The following is a 14,390-nucleotide window of genomic DNA, read 5'->3' on the forward strand; positions in this document are numbered from 1 at the left end:
TATTTTTGTTTCATTGAAATTAATTATTAATAGATCAGTTGATTTTTGTAAACACTGATTTACCATGTATTTATTTGCTTTATTCGTTTGGTACTGTTTTGTTATGATTGGAGTTACATCTGAATTCATGATATATTTATAGTAAAAATCATCGTTTTGGCCAGGCCTACTAAATTCACATTTTGTCACAATGATATGTAAAAAATGTTTAGTCAAATCAAGCGTGCTTCCTATCGAAGCAAACGATTGAGGCAGTACCGGAACAATGAATTTTACCCTATAAAAGAATTGACAAAGAAAGGTTTTCACTAGAAAGCTCAGTATATCTAAGGCACGTGCTCTTACTTTACGTTAGTAAAAAAGCGTTGAGCGAGAGTGCAGCATCCACTAGAACCTGAAAAATTGCATAGCATGTTTTCGTTGTATTTTTCTATAGCAACAAGAACAGGACCCGACTAACTTGTACATCGCAAATCTACCGCTAAACTACAAAGAAAACGACGTCGAATCTTTACTAGCCCAATATGGTCAAGTTATCTCCACACGCATCCTTCGTGATACGTCCGGACAAAGTAAAGGCGTCGGATTCGCAAGGTATACATCCTACATGATTATTTATGCTATCTTGTATTTTTTTTTTTGTTATTCTTCTTTTTTATGATTGAATAATTGCTAAACTACTTCACAGAATGGAATCCAAAGAAAAGTGCGAACACATCATACAAATATTTAACGGCAAATCGTTGCATGGAGCAAAGGACCCCTTACTAGTGAAATTCGCCGATGGTGGCAACAAAAAAAAGTCTCTGTACAAGAGCACAATATGGAGGGATAATGGTGACGTGAGTAATTCGGTAATAATCATAGCTAAGATTGCTTCTTCTCTCCTAGCTTACCTTTTCAATCTTTTCTCTCTGTTGTTGTTAAACAAAATTTCACATGTCCCAATCGATGGTCGTGTCAGGCATTTCCACGATTTATTTTGCAGCAAAATATGGCACTTAATTACGAGACAAGCGCAGTGGGACAGAACGGCGTGGCGACGGCCCACATGCTGCCGGCAGCTACCCTCGCCCAATATGGACGTCACGCTTACAGCCAAGCCATGCCGAGCTACAACGTTCCAGGCACACCCTGGGTCACACCTTATCTCGTCCAGACACCACCGCACATGCAACAGGTCGACGTGAGTTTTTCTACCTAGAGATAGAGATCGTTGTGCACGATTACGCGCGTGATTTTACTGCTTTGCATCGTGCATGAAACGCGTTATTCATTTTTTATGTAATATTTTTGCGCAATTTTATACTTGTTTATGTAAATTCCTGCATTTGGAATAGAAATTAAATAAGTAGAGTATTCGTATTTTTATGTAAAGATTATTATGCAAATAAGTATTAACAAAATTGATATTAACGAAAAACATTTGTCTGCTTTAAAATACAGATCATGCCGTCAGCGGACCCAAGCAATCCGCAATACAGTATGATTCCTCAATTAACCACTCAGATGTCCACATTGCATCTTGGCACCGGTTCCGTAAGTTTTAATGCAAATACTTTGCACAACATTTTTTCGTACATTTTTATTTAACCACCTCTTTTCATTTGCAGTACATTAGCCCGCATGCGTATCCGACCTACACAACCTACCCAACACCGAGTATCATTCATGCACCCATGGCCCTTGGAGATTCAGAGCAGACGAGCAATGCAGCGTCACCGGACGACTCCTATCAACAATACCAGGCTCAACAGCCCAAGTAGGCTACACTACAAGATTGTTAGGTTAGGCGATTATTTAGAGAGATTAGAAAAACAGTCGTCAATGAAAAACACGAATTCTTTAATTCGTACGCGGAGCAGAAGATAGGTTTATCTTAGGGATTTTCTTAGTATTATATTATATAATTAGTTTATTATTCATAAATGGTGTTATTCTTGATAACTAACGCTACCCTCTTCATTTTTTTAGGTACAACTACGCGGAGGGTTACACGAGTTAGGCGAGAGGTGCGTTTGTCAGAACATGAAGTTACATTTAAAGAAAAAATGACAGAAAAATCCAACAAAAAAAATTATGAAAAAATTTGAAGATTAACTGGGAGAGATTACATTGCGTAAAGTCAAATAAGATTCTTCCTCACGATAAAAATGACTTGCCAGCCGTCTTTTATACGTTTTATCAAGCAAGATGAAATAAGTGAAAGTAGCTACTATTTTGCAACGAGTAGATAATGATTGAATGTTGAATTTAAGAAAAAAAATAAATAAAAGAGAAAAAGAGCGAGCAGGAACAGAGCGATACTCGCGGTGTTGATTTATGTATGACTTGCAAAAAACACATGAAAAAGAAAAAGAGAAAACACAGAAAATTAATTTAAAAAAAAAAAAGATTAAGTTTAAGGACATAAAAGCAACACGACGGCTCCACAATGCGCCAACGCATCGCATTGTTGATAATATGAACGACAACCGACATAGGCAATGGGGCAGTCATAGGCATCAAGCTGATAGGCTTCCAGGATAACTTTAGGTATTACATTAACTATGAAGACGTAAATAAGTCGATGGAGCTAAGCGCTTGAAAGAAAGAGAGAGAGAGAGAAAGAGAGAGAAAGAGAAAATGTGAATAAATATTTTAACTAACTGGAAACTATTTAAAAACGCTGCTTAGAATTATACAAAGAAAAAATGAAAAATCTTCCCAAGTTTCTTGTTTCGAGAAAAATCAAATTTTAGATCAGCTTACGAGGCTTACTTTATGTACAAAGCTCTAAGGATTTTTCGAATTTTTTTTCTATTCTACTGATAATACTTGCCTTATAGTGCGATTTTTACCATTTTATATTGTTCATTAGCGTCTTCATGTAATGCGAATTGAAATGCAGTGCCTTTTTGACCTGTCGATCGTGTATTTTTGTATCAATGTGACTGTAAGATAAATGACTTTGACTTGAAGTTATCATTTATTATTTGATTTACGTGTCGATCTGCCAATGATCAACTTTGTTTTGTTAAAAAAATTATTTTTATTTTTAATTAGTTTTTAATTGTGCGTGTATGAATCATTTTAATGGTTTGGTATCGTTTTATAGTGATTTTATTGTATCATTTAAGTGTACATTTTTTATGTACACGTTATTGTACGTTTTTATTTGTTTTTATAAATTATAATCATTATACATGAGGTCAATTTGTAGGACTGTTTAGTATAAACTTTCCAGATCAATGAGACGCCAGTGAACAGTTTTAAATACACATTGAGATTGATATATTTCAGACGTAACTTTTCTACCGTAAAAACTTTTGAAAGATTATATGAGAGCAAGTGTGTTAAAATGAATCTTAGCGTCGGTCAAAATTGGATTTTTCATGAAACTTGAAGAAGGTCAGGGCATAAGCCACTAAAAGTGCCCTTAGTTTATTTTGGATCGTTTGAAAAAGCTAGTCTTTGTGCGAGATAATGTGGAGGTTTAGGTAGGATCTTCTAAAAAAATAAAGAAACGAATAAACGGGAAAAAATAAAATCGAAGAAGCGTTTGAAAAGAAGAAAATAAAGTGTATTTGAAAGATAACATGCCTATTTACATAGTACAGAATGCAGTCACATTGTTGAACATTGTAAAAGAGTAACGTGAGTTTTTAAACTATAGTTGCACATTTATGCTGCGAGTTCATTTTGTTTCGAAGCATGTAGTGATGCGTTCAATTTTCTTTATTCAGAACGCATCACTATTCGATACGATCAGAGTGGCGCAGAGAATCAAATTTTTTATTATTGATCATCGTTTTCTGTTGTTTTTCTAACGAGAAAAATGAATGACCCTTTTTTTTAAAGAAGATTCGCATAAATTACCAGAATTTCAATCATCACCTTCATCTGCAACTCGAGTGAAGGAATGCAGACTCAAAGTGGAAATAATGAGACTAACTTCAGTCACTCGCAGAGTATCCATTGAAGCAGAATAATTGCGGAAAAACTCTGCGTACATTAAGGATACTGCGAAGTAACATATTTTTAAAGAAAATTAGCAGATTTTTTATATTTTTATGCGAGTTTTTAGAGTTGACTATAAGTAGAATTAAACTTATTATTGTAATGAATTATAATGATTATTCTATTTTAGAGAAATTAAAAAAGAGTTTAAGAAATACTTATGAAATCCCAGAAAAAATAAAATTCGTTGTAATCATTGTGTAAAGCAAGAAAATACTTGTATATTAAATTTTTGAATTCGCCAACATGAATTTTATATGATTTTACGAAAATAAATAATACGGTATCCTTAATGAAGTACAATTAATTTTTGTTTGAAATAAAAAAATGATAAAATATGTACAAGCACGCCTTGTCCAGAGGTATGCTTCCGTTGAAGATAATTGAATCCTAGATAAAAATAAATTACTAATTTAGTTAAATCAAATTGAAAAAATGTTGAGAAAAATTATTGTAAATTGTTGAAGCAAATTGAAATGCTGCAGAAAATAAATATTATCAAACCTTCGACCGAAGCATATGCATGAGACGGGGCGGTCTGGAAACAGTTCAGTATTAAATAAGAAACGTCCCGCATGATGAAAAAATTAGACGTCACACATTCCCCCACATTATCCTGAAGCAGCGCGATGCATTTACGGTATCCAACTCAAGTAATGATTTAGCATAGAGGAAAAAACAAGACTGGGAAGTAGCGTGTTAAGTGCGAGTCAGTAGGCAAACCATTTGAAATTTGAGGATTTTCTTAGCGCCCTTAGAGTGTAAAATGTGATATTTTTCACGAGAAAGAGCGAAAATAAATAGAGCGTGAAAGAGTGCGTGAGAATGAAAAAAAATTCGAATGTCCGTGAAGCCGAAGTTGAAGATGAGCTCATTTGAGGTTTTATGGAGAAAGTGTGTTCGAGTGTGAAAGATGATTTGAGCGAGTGAAACAGGAAAAAAAATTAACGAAAAATCATTGTGGTCGTCGATGAGAATTCAGACATGAGCAGATTTTTTTCTCAAGAGAAAAAAGCTTTGGCGTTGTATCGTTTAGTCTGTTCATCAATATAAAAAAAATCGATAAAATGAAAATAAAAATAAAAAAGTGCTGCTGTTATAGCGCTGTAGAGCAAAGAAAAAAATGGAAGAATAAAAAAATCGGCACGGTGCAATGGAATTCATCGGATGGTTTATTATAGAAATAAAGACGATACTTTTGTGTCAAAGCTATTTCAAAAAACCTTTCAATCAATTTTTTTTAACTCTTCAACGCTTGTAAAATGTTAATTCTGTAAATATTACGAATTACAAGTGAGAAACGAAACGATGTGTTACTATACGTAAAATTTCTTTGCTTAAAAAAAGATAAATTCATAAATAGTAGAATTCTCTTTTGTTGGCTATTATAGTATAACTGCTTTTAATTGCTTTATTTTACAAACATTCATTTCAAAATGAATGTATGAGATTTTGGCTTTCAAATTTCCTGACACCCACTCCAATTTTAAGTTCTTCTTGTTGAATCATTGAGCGACAATGCGGGAACAATAGTTGTGTTTACCACTCCTTTGTTTATTTGTACATTGTAGAATAAATGGATGATGTGACTTGATACGAAATGATCCTTGTATAATTCACAGTTTTTATGTTAAATGATTGATGACTAAAGATTTTGCGCTGGTATTTTTTTGATATTAATAAAAATAAACAACAGTAAGTAAAATATTGTGAGTAAACATTTTTTCATTTTAAAAGCCCGTATATTGCCGCGTTGAAAGGCAAATTTCGTTATTTTTATTTTGTATTATTTACGTTTGTAAATAAGAGTATTTGTTTGTTTACTATTTTTGTTATATAGTGAACAATACCTTCAATTTTTGCAAGATTTTACTATTTAATTATAATAATCTCAGAGTCCAAGGAATCGTGTACATTTTTTTTAATACAAGATAGGTTTTCTTTTAATAATTTTTTTCAATTGAAAAGTTAAAATTAATTTTTAGTTTTTAATTAAGAGAAAGTTATGAAAAAAATAACTTTCAATTTACTTTTAAATTTTAAGTTAGTATGTAAATAAATTTTAAAACTAAGAACATTAAGATGAAGAATAAAGTTAAGCGATTATGGTAGATATGAATTTTCAATAAAATGATGAAAATGGTGAAAAAGTGAGTCTATTTATCATTTATACTTTTTTTCCCTCCACTATAATTGTAGGTTCTTGAAATGAATGGCATAAAATAAATACTTGGTTATTATTAGATTCTATTGGCATTGTAAAAAAAATCCATAAATGTAAATTAGTATAGTTTTTTTACATTGTAGTATATGCTAGCCTTTCCATCAACAGCATTTTGCATTAATAACTTTTACAACGTTTGTCCTAGAAGTTTAATTTGTACAAATGAAATAGTAAATTATTGCTTGATAAAACTTTTAATCATTCAATCAACAATTATGAGTACAAAAATGGTAAGATTGTTTCAAAGGCTCTATTTACAAATTATTTACAAGTTTAAATACATTCAATTATGGTTCATTCTCTTCTTCCTCTGGTTCATCAAAATCTCTTGTTCTAACATCTTCTTCCTCACCATATTGGATAATGTTATCAATTGTCATTTTTACATCTGCTATACTTTCCTCATCCTTCATATTTAAAGGTAAAAATCTTACTAGACTGTAATCATCTATTACTTTACCTGCAAAAAAAATAAATTGTTGAATATGATTTAATTGATTTAATTGAATTATACAAAACAGCATAAGCTAAATATAAACAATTTACAGTCTTAGCTACAGAAGTTAATTTATATGAAGCAATTTTTTCAAGTAGAGTTTTAATTAACAACTTCTATAATTTTTGAACAGATGATAAAACAAAAAATGGTTTACAGAATTTACTTTTTTAAATTGAGAAATAATTATTTCTTAATTATTCATATTATAGCTTTTTTATATATTTTATGTAGATTACCTAATGTTTGGGTTAGATTTGAATACTCATCTTCCTCTTCATCCATTAATAATTCTAATGGATCAGGTTCCAAATATTTATCCAATTGTTTCCTTGCTGTTTTTGAAAGTAAATCCATTTTACCTAAAATATTAACATGGGGTAGCTCTAAATTAATCATTGCAGTCAAAGCAGCCATCGTTCCAGACAAAAATTTAGATGGGTCCACAATAAATTGACTGTCTATGATAAAAACTACACATAAATGGAAATTCAAATTTTGCAAACACTTGATCAAATCTCTCATAACTGTCATATGAGTGTAAAGTTCTAATTGTCCAGGACAATCAAAGATAATGTAATCATTATCAACATCTCCTAACTGTTCCTCAAGCCACGGTAAATTTTCAGTTAAAAATCTGAAAGCAAAAATATTAAATTGTTAAATTTGAATCAAATTGATTGCTCACTTAAGCAAAAAAACATTACTTACTCCATACAAAATACTAAACCACCATTGGGGCCATATTTTAATTCTTCATCTTCCATGGCATCGTCAACCGTAATCAAATCACGGATATCAAAAAGAGGTTTATAGTCAAAATGTTCAGCAGCTGGATCTAAATTAACAACATCAACTGTTCTTCTATCATTGGCAGCATGTCTCTGCATTGCTGAACAGTAGGTCGACTGAAAAAAAAATGCTCGATGTTAAAATAATCAAGTTAAAAAAGAACAAAAGCTATTTCATAAATTACAATTCCGAAAAAACTTACCTTTCCAGAACCAGCGGGACCAATCACTATTTGACCGTACCTCATGTTGATATAATTTTTCAATCTATTAAATGTTTGACGTTTCTCCGTAACCTGTAATAACTCACTAATCAAACACGTGTTGAACAGACGCGTCGCGAGCGAAGACTGATATTTTCGTTACCTGACGACTGACGAAGTGACGGCTAGTGACAAATGTATGAATGAATAGGCATCGATGATCGAACCGGCTATAGAGACTATAGTGAGGGAGCCACTGCTCGCAATGTTAAATTTACGGAGTCCACAGCAGGCTGGGGCCGTTGGTGTTGGTCAATAGCGATTTCAATTACCCGGCTTATGTATAATGTATAAGTAATAGGTATGTAAGAAAGAAGAAAAAGGTGTCTATCACTGTCATTCGGTCTGGCTGGGCCTGGCTTGTTGAAGGGTCTGAGACTCTGTATATGCTGTCAAGAGAGGTCAAGAGAGCCCGTCGATGGTTCAGTGTCAACATGCCAACACGATGTGAGAATGCGATAAATTAACTGAAAAATTTCTTAGAGTCAATTATAAAACGCGCTAGGGAAAATTATTTAATTTTTTTTCTTGTTTGTAATCGGTTCTTATGCTGGTATTTATTCTTCAAATCGAAAACATAGTTTATTGATGTTGGAAAGATCAATTTTTTCACATCAAAAACTCATCACGACAAATGAAGATCTATAATTCTAAAGGATACTAAGTCTTAAGATTCTCTCATGACTAGATCGTGCTGTTATACTGCAAATGAAAAATAATGAAGCATAAAACATTTCTCTTATTTCAGATTTTCATCAAGAATAAAATTTTTACTAAAAGAATTAATTAGGTTGCTCAGATTACCAAGTGAATAAACTGCTGAGATCATGTACTTAAAAAAGTGATTATGGAATAGATCAATTTTCCGTGTTTTTAGGTTGCATTCCTATTCGACTCGTTTGTTTGGTGCTATCACTGCACAAATTCAAATTTTTTTAATACCCTGAAATGAAGTGTGATGGCAAGAGACGATAAGTATAAATTGGAATAACACATGCGCGCCGCCAACACGAGAACAAGCGCCAACTGCCTAGCGGCAAACGACCGAATTTCCTGTCTGCGTCGAAAACTCGCGCCTTAGACCGCGTCAACAGGCAACGCGGAGAGTCGTTATTTTCCAACCTTTACTTCGAACCCGAGGACGCATTAGCCTCTTGCGAATTAGATTTTTAACAACGAATCTGCACTGCGATTTGTCATTTGTAACAAAAGCAAGGACTTGAAGGCTTGGCTGCAGCCATGTCGTCCGCGTCAATTGACAAGGACGCCTTTTTCAGGCGCATGAAGCGTCTTTATACTGCATGGAAGGTAATGGTTTCATATTTTTACAATAAATCCAGCATGATACAAATTTTTTCGCAACCACTTTTTCTACATTGATACCTAACCAAAAACACTTAACTTTAATAAAATAATGCGTCTTTGTATTAAAACTGTAGGGTGGCGAAACCGGTGGTGACGATAGTTTGAGTAAAGTTGATTGTGTTGTTTCAACTGTGGGTGCAGATGAAGATGTCATTTATAGCAAATCAACTGCTCTCCAGGTAATACATACAATTTCTTTAAGTGCTTGAAAACAATCAACTTTATCAAACATGATTCATTAACTATTTTCATATCATTGCAGACATGGCTCATCAATTACGAGCTGCCTGACACTATCATGATCTTAGCTGAAGATGGTATTTACTTTTTAGCAAGTAAAAAAAAGATTGAGTTTCTCAGATCCTTGGAAGATGCCAAATCTGAAGACACTGGTGTACCACCTGTCAAACTTACCATCAGAGATAGAGTAAGTACTTTGTGACAGTGTGCATAGAAAAAATCTTTAAATTATCTTTTTATCGATGATTTCATTTTCAGAGCGATGAGGACAAAGCTAATTTTGCAAAGTTAATCAAAGTCATGAAAGAGAGTAAAAATGGTAAAACTATTGGTATCTTTCAGAAGGATACATTTAAAACTCCATTTGTAGAATCATGGAAAAATGCTATGAAAGCTGAAAATTTTGATCAGGTAACAATTTTTTATTCATAAGAAAATGTTAAAAAGTTATAATATTATCATTACTAATTCATTTTCAATTTTAAAGGTTGACGTTAGCGCAAGTGTTGCTTATGTTATGAGTCCTAAAGAAGACTCAGAAATTCTAACTGTCAAAAAAGCTTGTTTGGTATCAGTTGATGTATTTACAAAGTATCTTAAAGACCAAATAATGGAAGTTATTGATAATGATAAAGTATGTTTTCATGACCCTTCACTTAACAATACGATTCAATAATATGTTTTAACAAATGAATATTTTTTTTAGAAAGTGAAACATTCAAAATTAGCTGATGGAGTAGATAGTGCTGTAACAGATAAAAAGTATGTATCGAATGTTGATACTTCCCAAATAGACATGTGTTATCCAGCAATCATTCAGAGTGGTGGAAATTATGCTTTAAAATTCAGTGCTAGTAGTGACAATAATACATTACATTTTGGTGTTATTGTTTGTTCTCTTGGTGCTCGCTACAAAGCATATTGTTCCAATATTGTTCGAACCTTAATGGTTAATCCAACTAAAGAAATGGAGGTAATAAATGCTTAAAAATTTTTGCTTATACATTTCATTGGCTATTTATTAAGGGTTTTTGATATCAAATATGAAATCTTTATAATTTTTTTTTTTTTTTACTTAAAGGAAAATTACAATTTCTTAATTCAAGTTGAAGAAGAAATATTAAAAAAATTGGTGGCAGGTGTCAAATTGAGTGAAGTGTATGAAGCTGGTGTTAAATTTGTTAAAGAAGAAAAGCCAAAAATGATTGAACATTTGACAAAAAATTTTGGTTTTGGAATGGGAATTGAATTTAGAGAAAGTTCACTGCTTTTGGGGCCAAAAACTATTGCCACAGCTAAAAAAGGAATGGTATTCAATGTGAATGTTGGCTTTTCAAATCTTCCTAACCCAGATGGAACAGACAAAGAATCTAAAACATATGCATTGTTTATTGGAGATACAGTGATTGTCAATGAAGTAATTATTTATCTTTTTTTATTATAAATTATATTCGTAACTCTTATACCAATTTTGATATAAATCAAAATTAATGAAATATAGGATCAACCGGCTACAGTTCTCACACCCTCAAAAAAGAAAATCAAAAATATTGGAATTTTCCTAAAAGATGAAGAAGAAGAAGAGGAAGATAGTGGAAAAGAAAATGAACCAAAACATGAACTGCTTGGTCGAGGTAAAAGAACAGCTGTTATTGAGTCAAAACTTAGAACTGAACACAGCTCAGAAGAAAAAAGGAAACAGCATCAAAAAGAATTAGCTCAGCAGCTGAATGAAATAGCTAAAGCTCGTTTGGCTCAACAATCAAGCGGCAAAGAACAAGAAAAAATCAGAAAGTCAACTGTTTCTTATAAGAGCATCAACAGTATGCCTCATGACTCAGAAGTCAAAGACCTCAAACTATTTGTTGGTAAATGACAACTGTTTATAATGGACATTTATAATGGACAAAAAATTGTTTGCTTTATTGTAAATTTATTTTACAGACAAAAAATATGAGACAGTCATCATGCCAGTTTTTGGAATACCAACACCTTTCCATATATCAACTATCAAAAATATTTCTCAATCAGTGGAAGGTGATTATACATACCTCAGAATAAACTTCTTTCATCCTGGTGCAACAATGGGTAGAAATGAAGGAGGAGTCTACCCTCAACCGGATGCTACTTTTGTCAAAGAAGTGTTAGTAATCCAATAGTAAATTGCACAATCTAAAACCTTCAAATCATGCAAAAAAATTTTTTACAGGACTTATCGGAGTACCAACACTAAAGAACCTGGTGAAATTTCAGCGCCATCTTCCAATTTGAATACTGCTTTCAGATTGATAAAAGAAGTGCAGAAAAAGTTTAAAAACAGAGAAGCGGAAGAACGCGAAAAAGAAGATCTTGTTAAGCAAGATACTCTTGTAGTTTCCAGTGGAAAGGGTAATCCAAGATTGAAAGATTTGTACATTAGACCAAATATCGTGAGCAAAAGAATGACAGGTGCATTAGAGGCTCATTCTAATGGCTTTCGTTATACATCAGTTAGAGGAGACAAAGTTGATATTTTGTATAATAATATCAAAAATGCCTTCTTCCAACCATGTGATGGAGAAATGATCATTTTGCTTCACTTTCATTTAAAGGTAATGAATAACTTAATATTTTGTAATCCCTAAATAAGACGTTTTTACATTACTTAATTTATAAATCATTTTTTAGCACGCTATAATGTTTGGTAAGAAAAAACATGTCGACGTTCAATTCTATACAGAGGTCGGAGAAATTACCACTGATTTAGGAAAACACCAGCACATGCACGACCGTGATGATCTTGCTGCTGAGCAATCGGAAAGAGAGTTGAGACATAAATTGAAAACAGCATTCAAAAGCTTTTGCGAAAAAGTGGAATCCATCACAAAGCAAGAAATTGAATTTGACACACCATTCAGAGATCTTGGTTTTCCTGGGGCTCCATTTAGAAGTACTGTTCTACTTCAACCAACTAGCGGTTGCCTCGTTAATTTAACTGAATGGGTGAGTTATCAAAATCTACTTCTTTTAACCGTATTTTTTTTTTATTATAAATTCATGTAAAAAATTTTTAATTTAGCCTCCATTCGTTATAACTCTGGAAGATGTTGAATTAGTACATTTTGAAAGAGTTCAGTTTCATTTAAAAAATTTTGATATGATATTCGTATTCAAAAATTACCAAAGGAAAGTATCAATGGTTAACGCCATACCAATGAACATGTTAGATCACGTTAAAGAATGGCTCAAGTAAGATATTCATTATTATAAATGTATTTTTTTTAAATTCATTATTTTGTTATTAAATCGGAATAAAAATTGTCTTTAGTTCGTGTGATATCCGGTACTCTGAGGGTGTACAGTCTTTGAACTGGACGAAGATAATGAAAACGATCACTGATGATCCTGAAGGATTCTTTGAAAGCGGTGGTTGGACTTTCTTGGACCCAGAGAGTGATGAAGAAAATGAGGCAGCCGAAGATGAAGAAGAAGAAGAAGACGATGCATATGAAGTAAATTTATTATCAACTCATCATTTTTTAGAAATATTATTGTTTTCAATTAATTAATAATTTTTTTTCAATCTAGCCGTCCGACTCATTTGAAGATGAAGAATCCGATGATGACTCTGACTATTCCGAAGCTTCGGAAGATTCAGGCAGCGATGGTAACTAATTTATCTTGCAATATTTTAATTAAACATTTGCTTATTGATAAATATTTTAAAAGCAATTTTAAAAATTTGCAGAAGAAGAATTGGGTAGCTCGGAAGAATCTGGCAAGGATTGGTCCGATTTAGAACGTGAAGCTGCTGAAGAAGATGACGAAAGAGGTGATTACGGTGCTGCCGAGTTGAAAAAGAAAGGCGGCAAGCATTCATCGCCATCAAAGGATAGGTAAATTAAAATTCATAAAATTTAACAAAAACATTTATCTTATTTCTAAAATAAATTTATAAAATTTAGGCATGGTTCCAAACACAAAAGTTCTTCAAGTTCCAAAGGTAGAGACAAAGACAGAAGATCTTCTGACAAGCATAGGTAAGTTATAGGAGATTATTTTAACGAATTGTTGTACACGATGTTGTAGTGAGCTGGGCTTTATTATCATAGTTTTTAAAATAGTTTAAAAGTTGATAAAATCTTTCATACGCTTAAATTGCATTTTTGCTAGTTTCAATGCTATTATTTTTAAGCCATAAATATATATACTTAAAATTTATATTTATTTAACCTTACAAGATCGGATCGATCAAAACATGATGGATCTCACAAATCACCCTCAAAATCTTCTAAACACCACCATAGCAGGTGATAATCGTCGACAAGATAAATTAAGTCCATTTTACTAAAATCGCATTACATTTTCAGCCCGAGGAAAAGTGATAAGCACAGCAGCAGAAGTGACAAGCACAAATCATCTTCTCATTCATCAAGCAGCAAGAAGCGATCACGTGACGATAGTTCAGATAGACATCGTAGTTCCAAAAAACACAGGTAACAGGAATTTTTTTTTCATATAATATATATACGTATTTAAACAATTGAAAATAGTTGTACTGTTGTCTATAATGTATTATTGTTTCTAGAAAATAAACCCTTCATTACTCAAAATGAGAATCTAAGACCTACACATAAAAATCTCATTGAAGAATCACAAGATCAAAACTAGCTACGAACTATTTATGACCTGAAGAATAATATTCTTGTAATTTGTAAGATCTAACCATAAGTTAATAATTAATGTTTGTACGAACAGCTTATAAGTTTCATAAATAAAAACATTGTATTACGTTCATTCATCAAGGCATATGTTTTTGATACTCAGTTTGTGTTTGACACTCTCGCATTTTTGGTATTGTTATATTATTCGTTAGTTTAGAGAGGCGTTACGCTTAAGCATGTTTTAAATAAAAAGTGACTTTTTTATAGTAAATTAGTACATGTACAGTTACAGTTGTTAAGAGTCTGTGGAAGTATTCAACGTCTCATTAACTGTAAAATCATAAGACAGTTTCATTAATATGATATCTT

The 14,390-nt window shown here is 32.3% G+C and overlaps 3 protein-coding genes across 11 annotated transcripts in view; 2 read left to right on the forward strand and 1 right to left on the reverse strand.

Annotated features, from left to right (window-relative positions):
• The window catches only part of LOC106657365 (protein alan shepard-like), a 31,099-nt gene extending 25,395 nt beyond the window's left edge, over positions 1–5,704 (forward strand). For 2 of the 8 annotated variants that reach the window (XM_014378831.2, XM_014378834.2), the window contains exons 6-11: positions 437–594; positions 689–854; positions 965–1,186; positions 1,447–1,539; positions 1,614–1,762; positions 1,975–5,704. In XM_014378831.2, the coding sequence (XP_014234317.1) occupies positions 437–594; positions 689–854; positions 965–1,186; positions 1,447–1,539; positions 1,614–1,762; positions 1,975–2,005 (819 nt within the window). In that variant the 3' untranslated portion in view covers positions 2,006–5,704. Of the gene's footprint in view, positions 1–436; positions 595–688; positions 855–964; positions 1,187–1,446; positions 1,540–1,613; positions 1,788–1,974 lie in introns of all 8 variants that reach the window. The other 6 variants (XM_014378836.2, XM_014378832.2, XM_014378835.2 and 3 more) reach the window with 6 other exon arrangements.
• Positions 5,705–6,268: 564 nt separating this feature from the next.
• On the reverse strand, positions 6,269–8,060 carry LOC106657403 (GPN-loop GTPase 3). Its single transcript, XM_014378929.2, has 5 exons — positions 7,877–8,060; positions 7,714–7,806; positions 7,431–7,627; positions 6,959–7,356; positions 6,269–6,683 (listed from the first exon to the last, which is right to left on the reverse strand). The coding sequence occupies exons 2-5, from the start codon at positions 7,756–7,758 to the stop codon at positions 6,511–6,513; spliced, it is 813 nt and encodes a 270-aa protein (XP_014234415.1). The 5' UTR covers positions 7,759–7,806; positions 7,877–8,060; the 3' UTR covers positions 6,269–6,510.
• A 632-nt stretch (positions 8,061–8,692) lies between these two features.
• Positions 8,693–14,019, forward strand: LOC106657402 (FACT complex subunit spt16). Of its 2 annotated transcripts, XM_014378927.2 has the most exons (19): positions 8,693–9,081; positions 9,213–9,317; positions 9,401–9,565; positions 9,637–9,789; positions 9,866–10,012; positions 10,085–10,351; positions 10,460–10,795; positions 10,880–11,246; positions 11,323–11,521; positions 11,588–11,969; positions 12,046–12,360; positions 12,437–12,606; positions 12,686–12,869; positions 12,946–13,024; positions 13,106–13,253; positions 13,323–13,397; positions 13,599–13,667; positions 13,728–13,853; positions 13,946–14,019. In XM_014378927.2, exons 1-19 carry the CDS (start codon positions 9,013–9,015, stop codon positions 13,950–13,952), a joined length of 3,363 nt encoding a protein of 1,120 aa, XP_014234413.1. In that variant the 5' UTR covers positions 8,693–9,012; the 3' UTR covers positions 13,953–14,019. The 2 variants fall into 2 exon arrangements, with proteins under 2 accessions (XP_014234413.1, XP_014234414.1); XM_014378928.2 differs by lacking the exon at positions 13,599–13,667 and having other exon boundaries at positions 8,697–9,081.
• The last annotated feature ends 371 nt before the right edge of the window (positions 14,020–14,390 follow it).

The sequence above is a fragment of the Trichogramma pretiosum genome, unplaced genomic scaffold (assembly GCF_000599845.2).
Source record: "Trichogramma pretiosum strain Unisexual culture from Peru unplaced genomic scaffold, Tpre_2.0 scaffold15, whole genome shotgun sequence".
NCBI classification, from domain to species: Eukaryota; Metazoa; Arthropoda; class Insecta; order Hymenoptera; family Trichogrammatidae; genus Trichogramma; species Trichogramma pretiosum.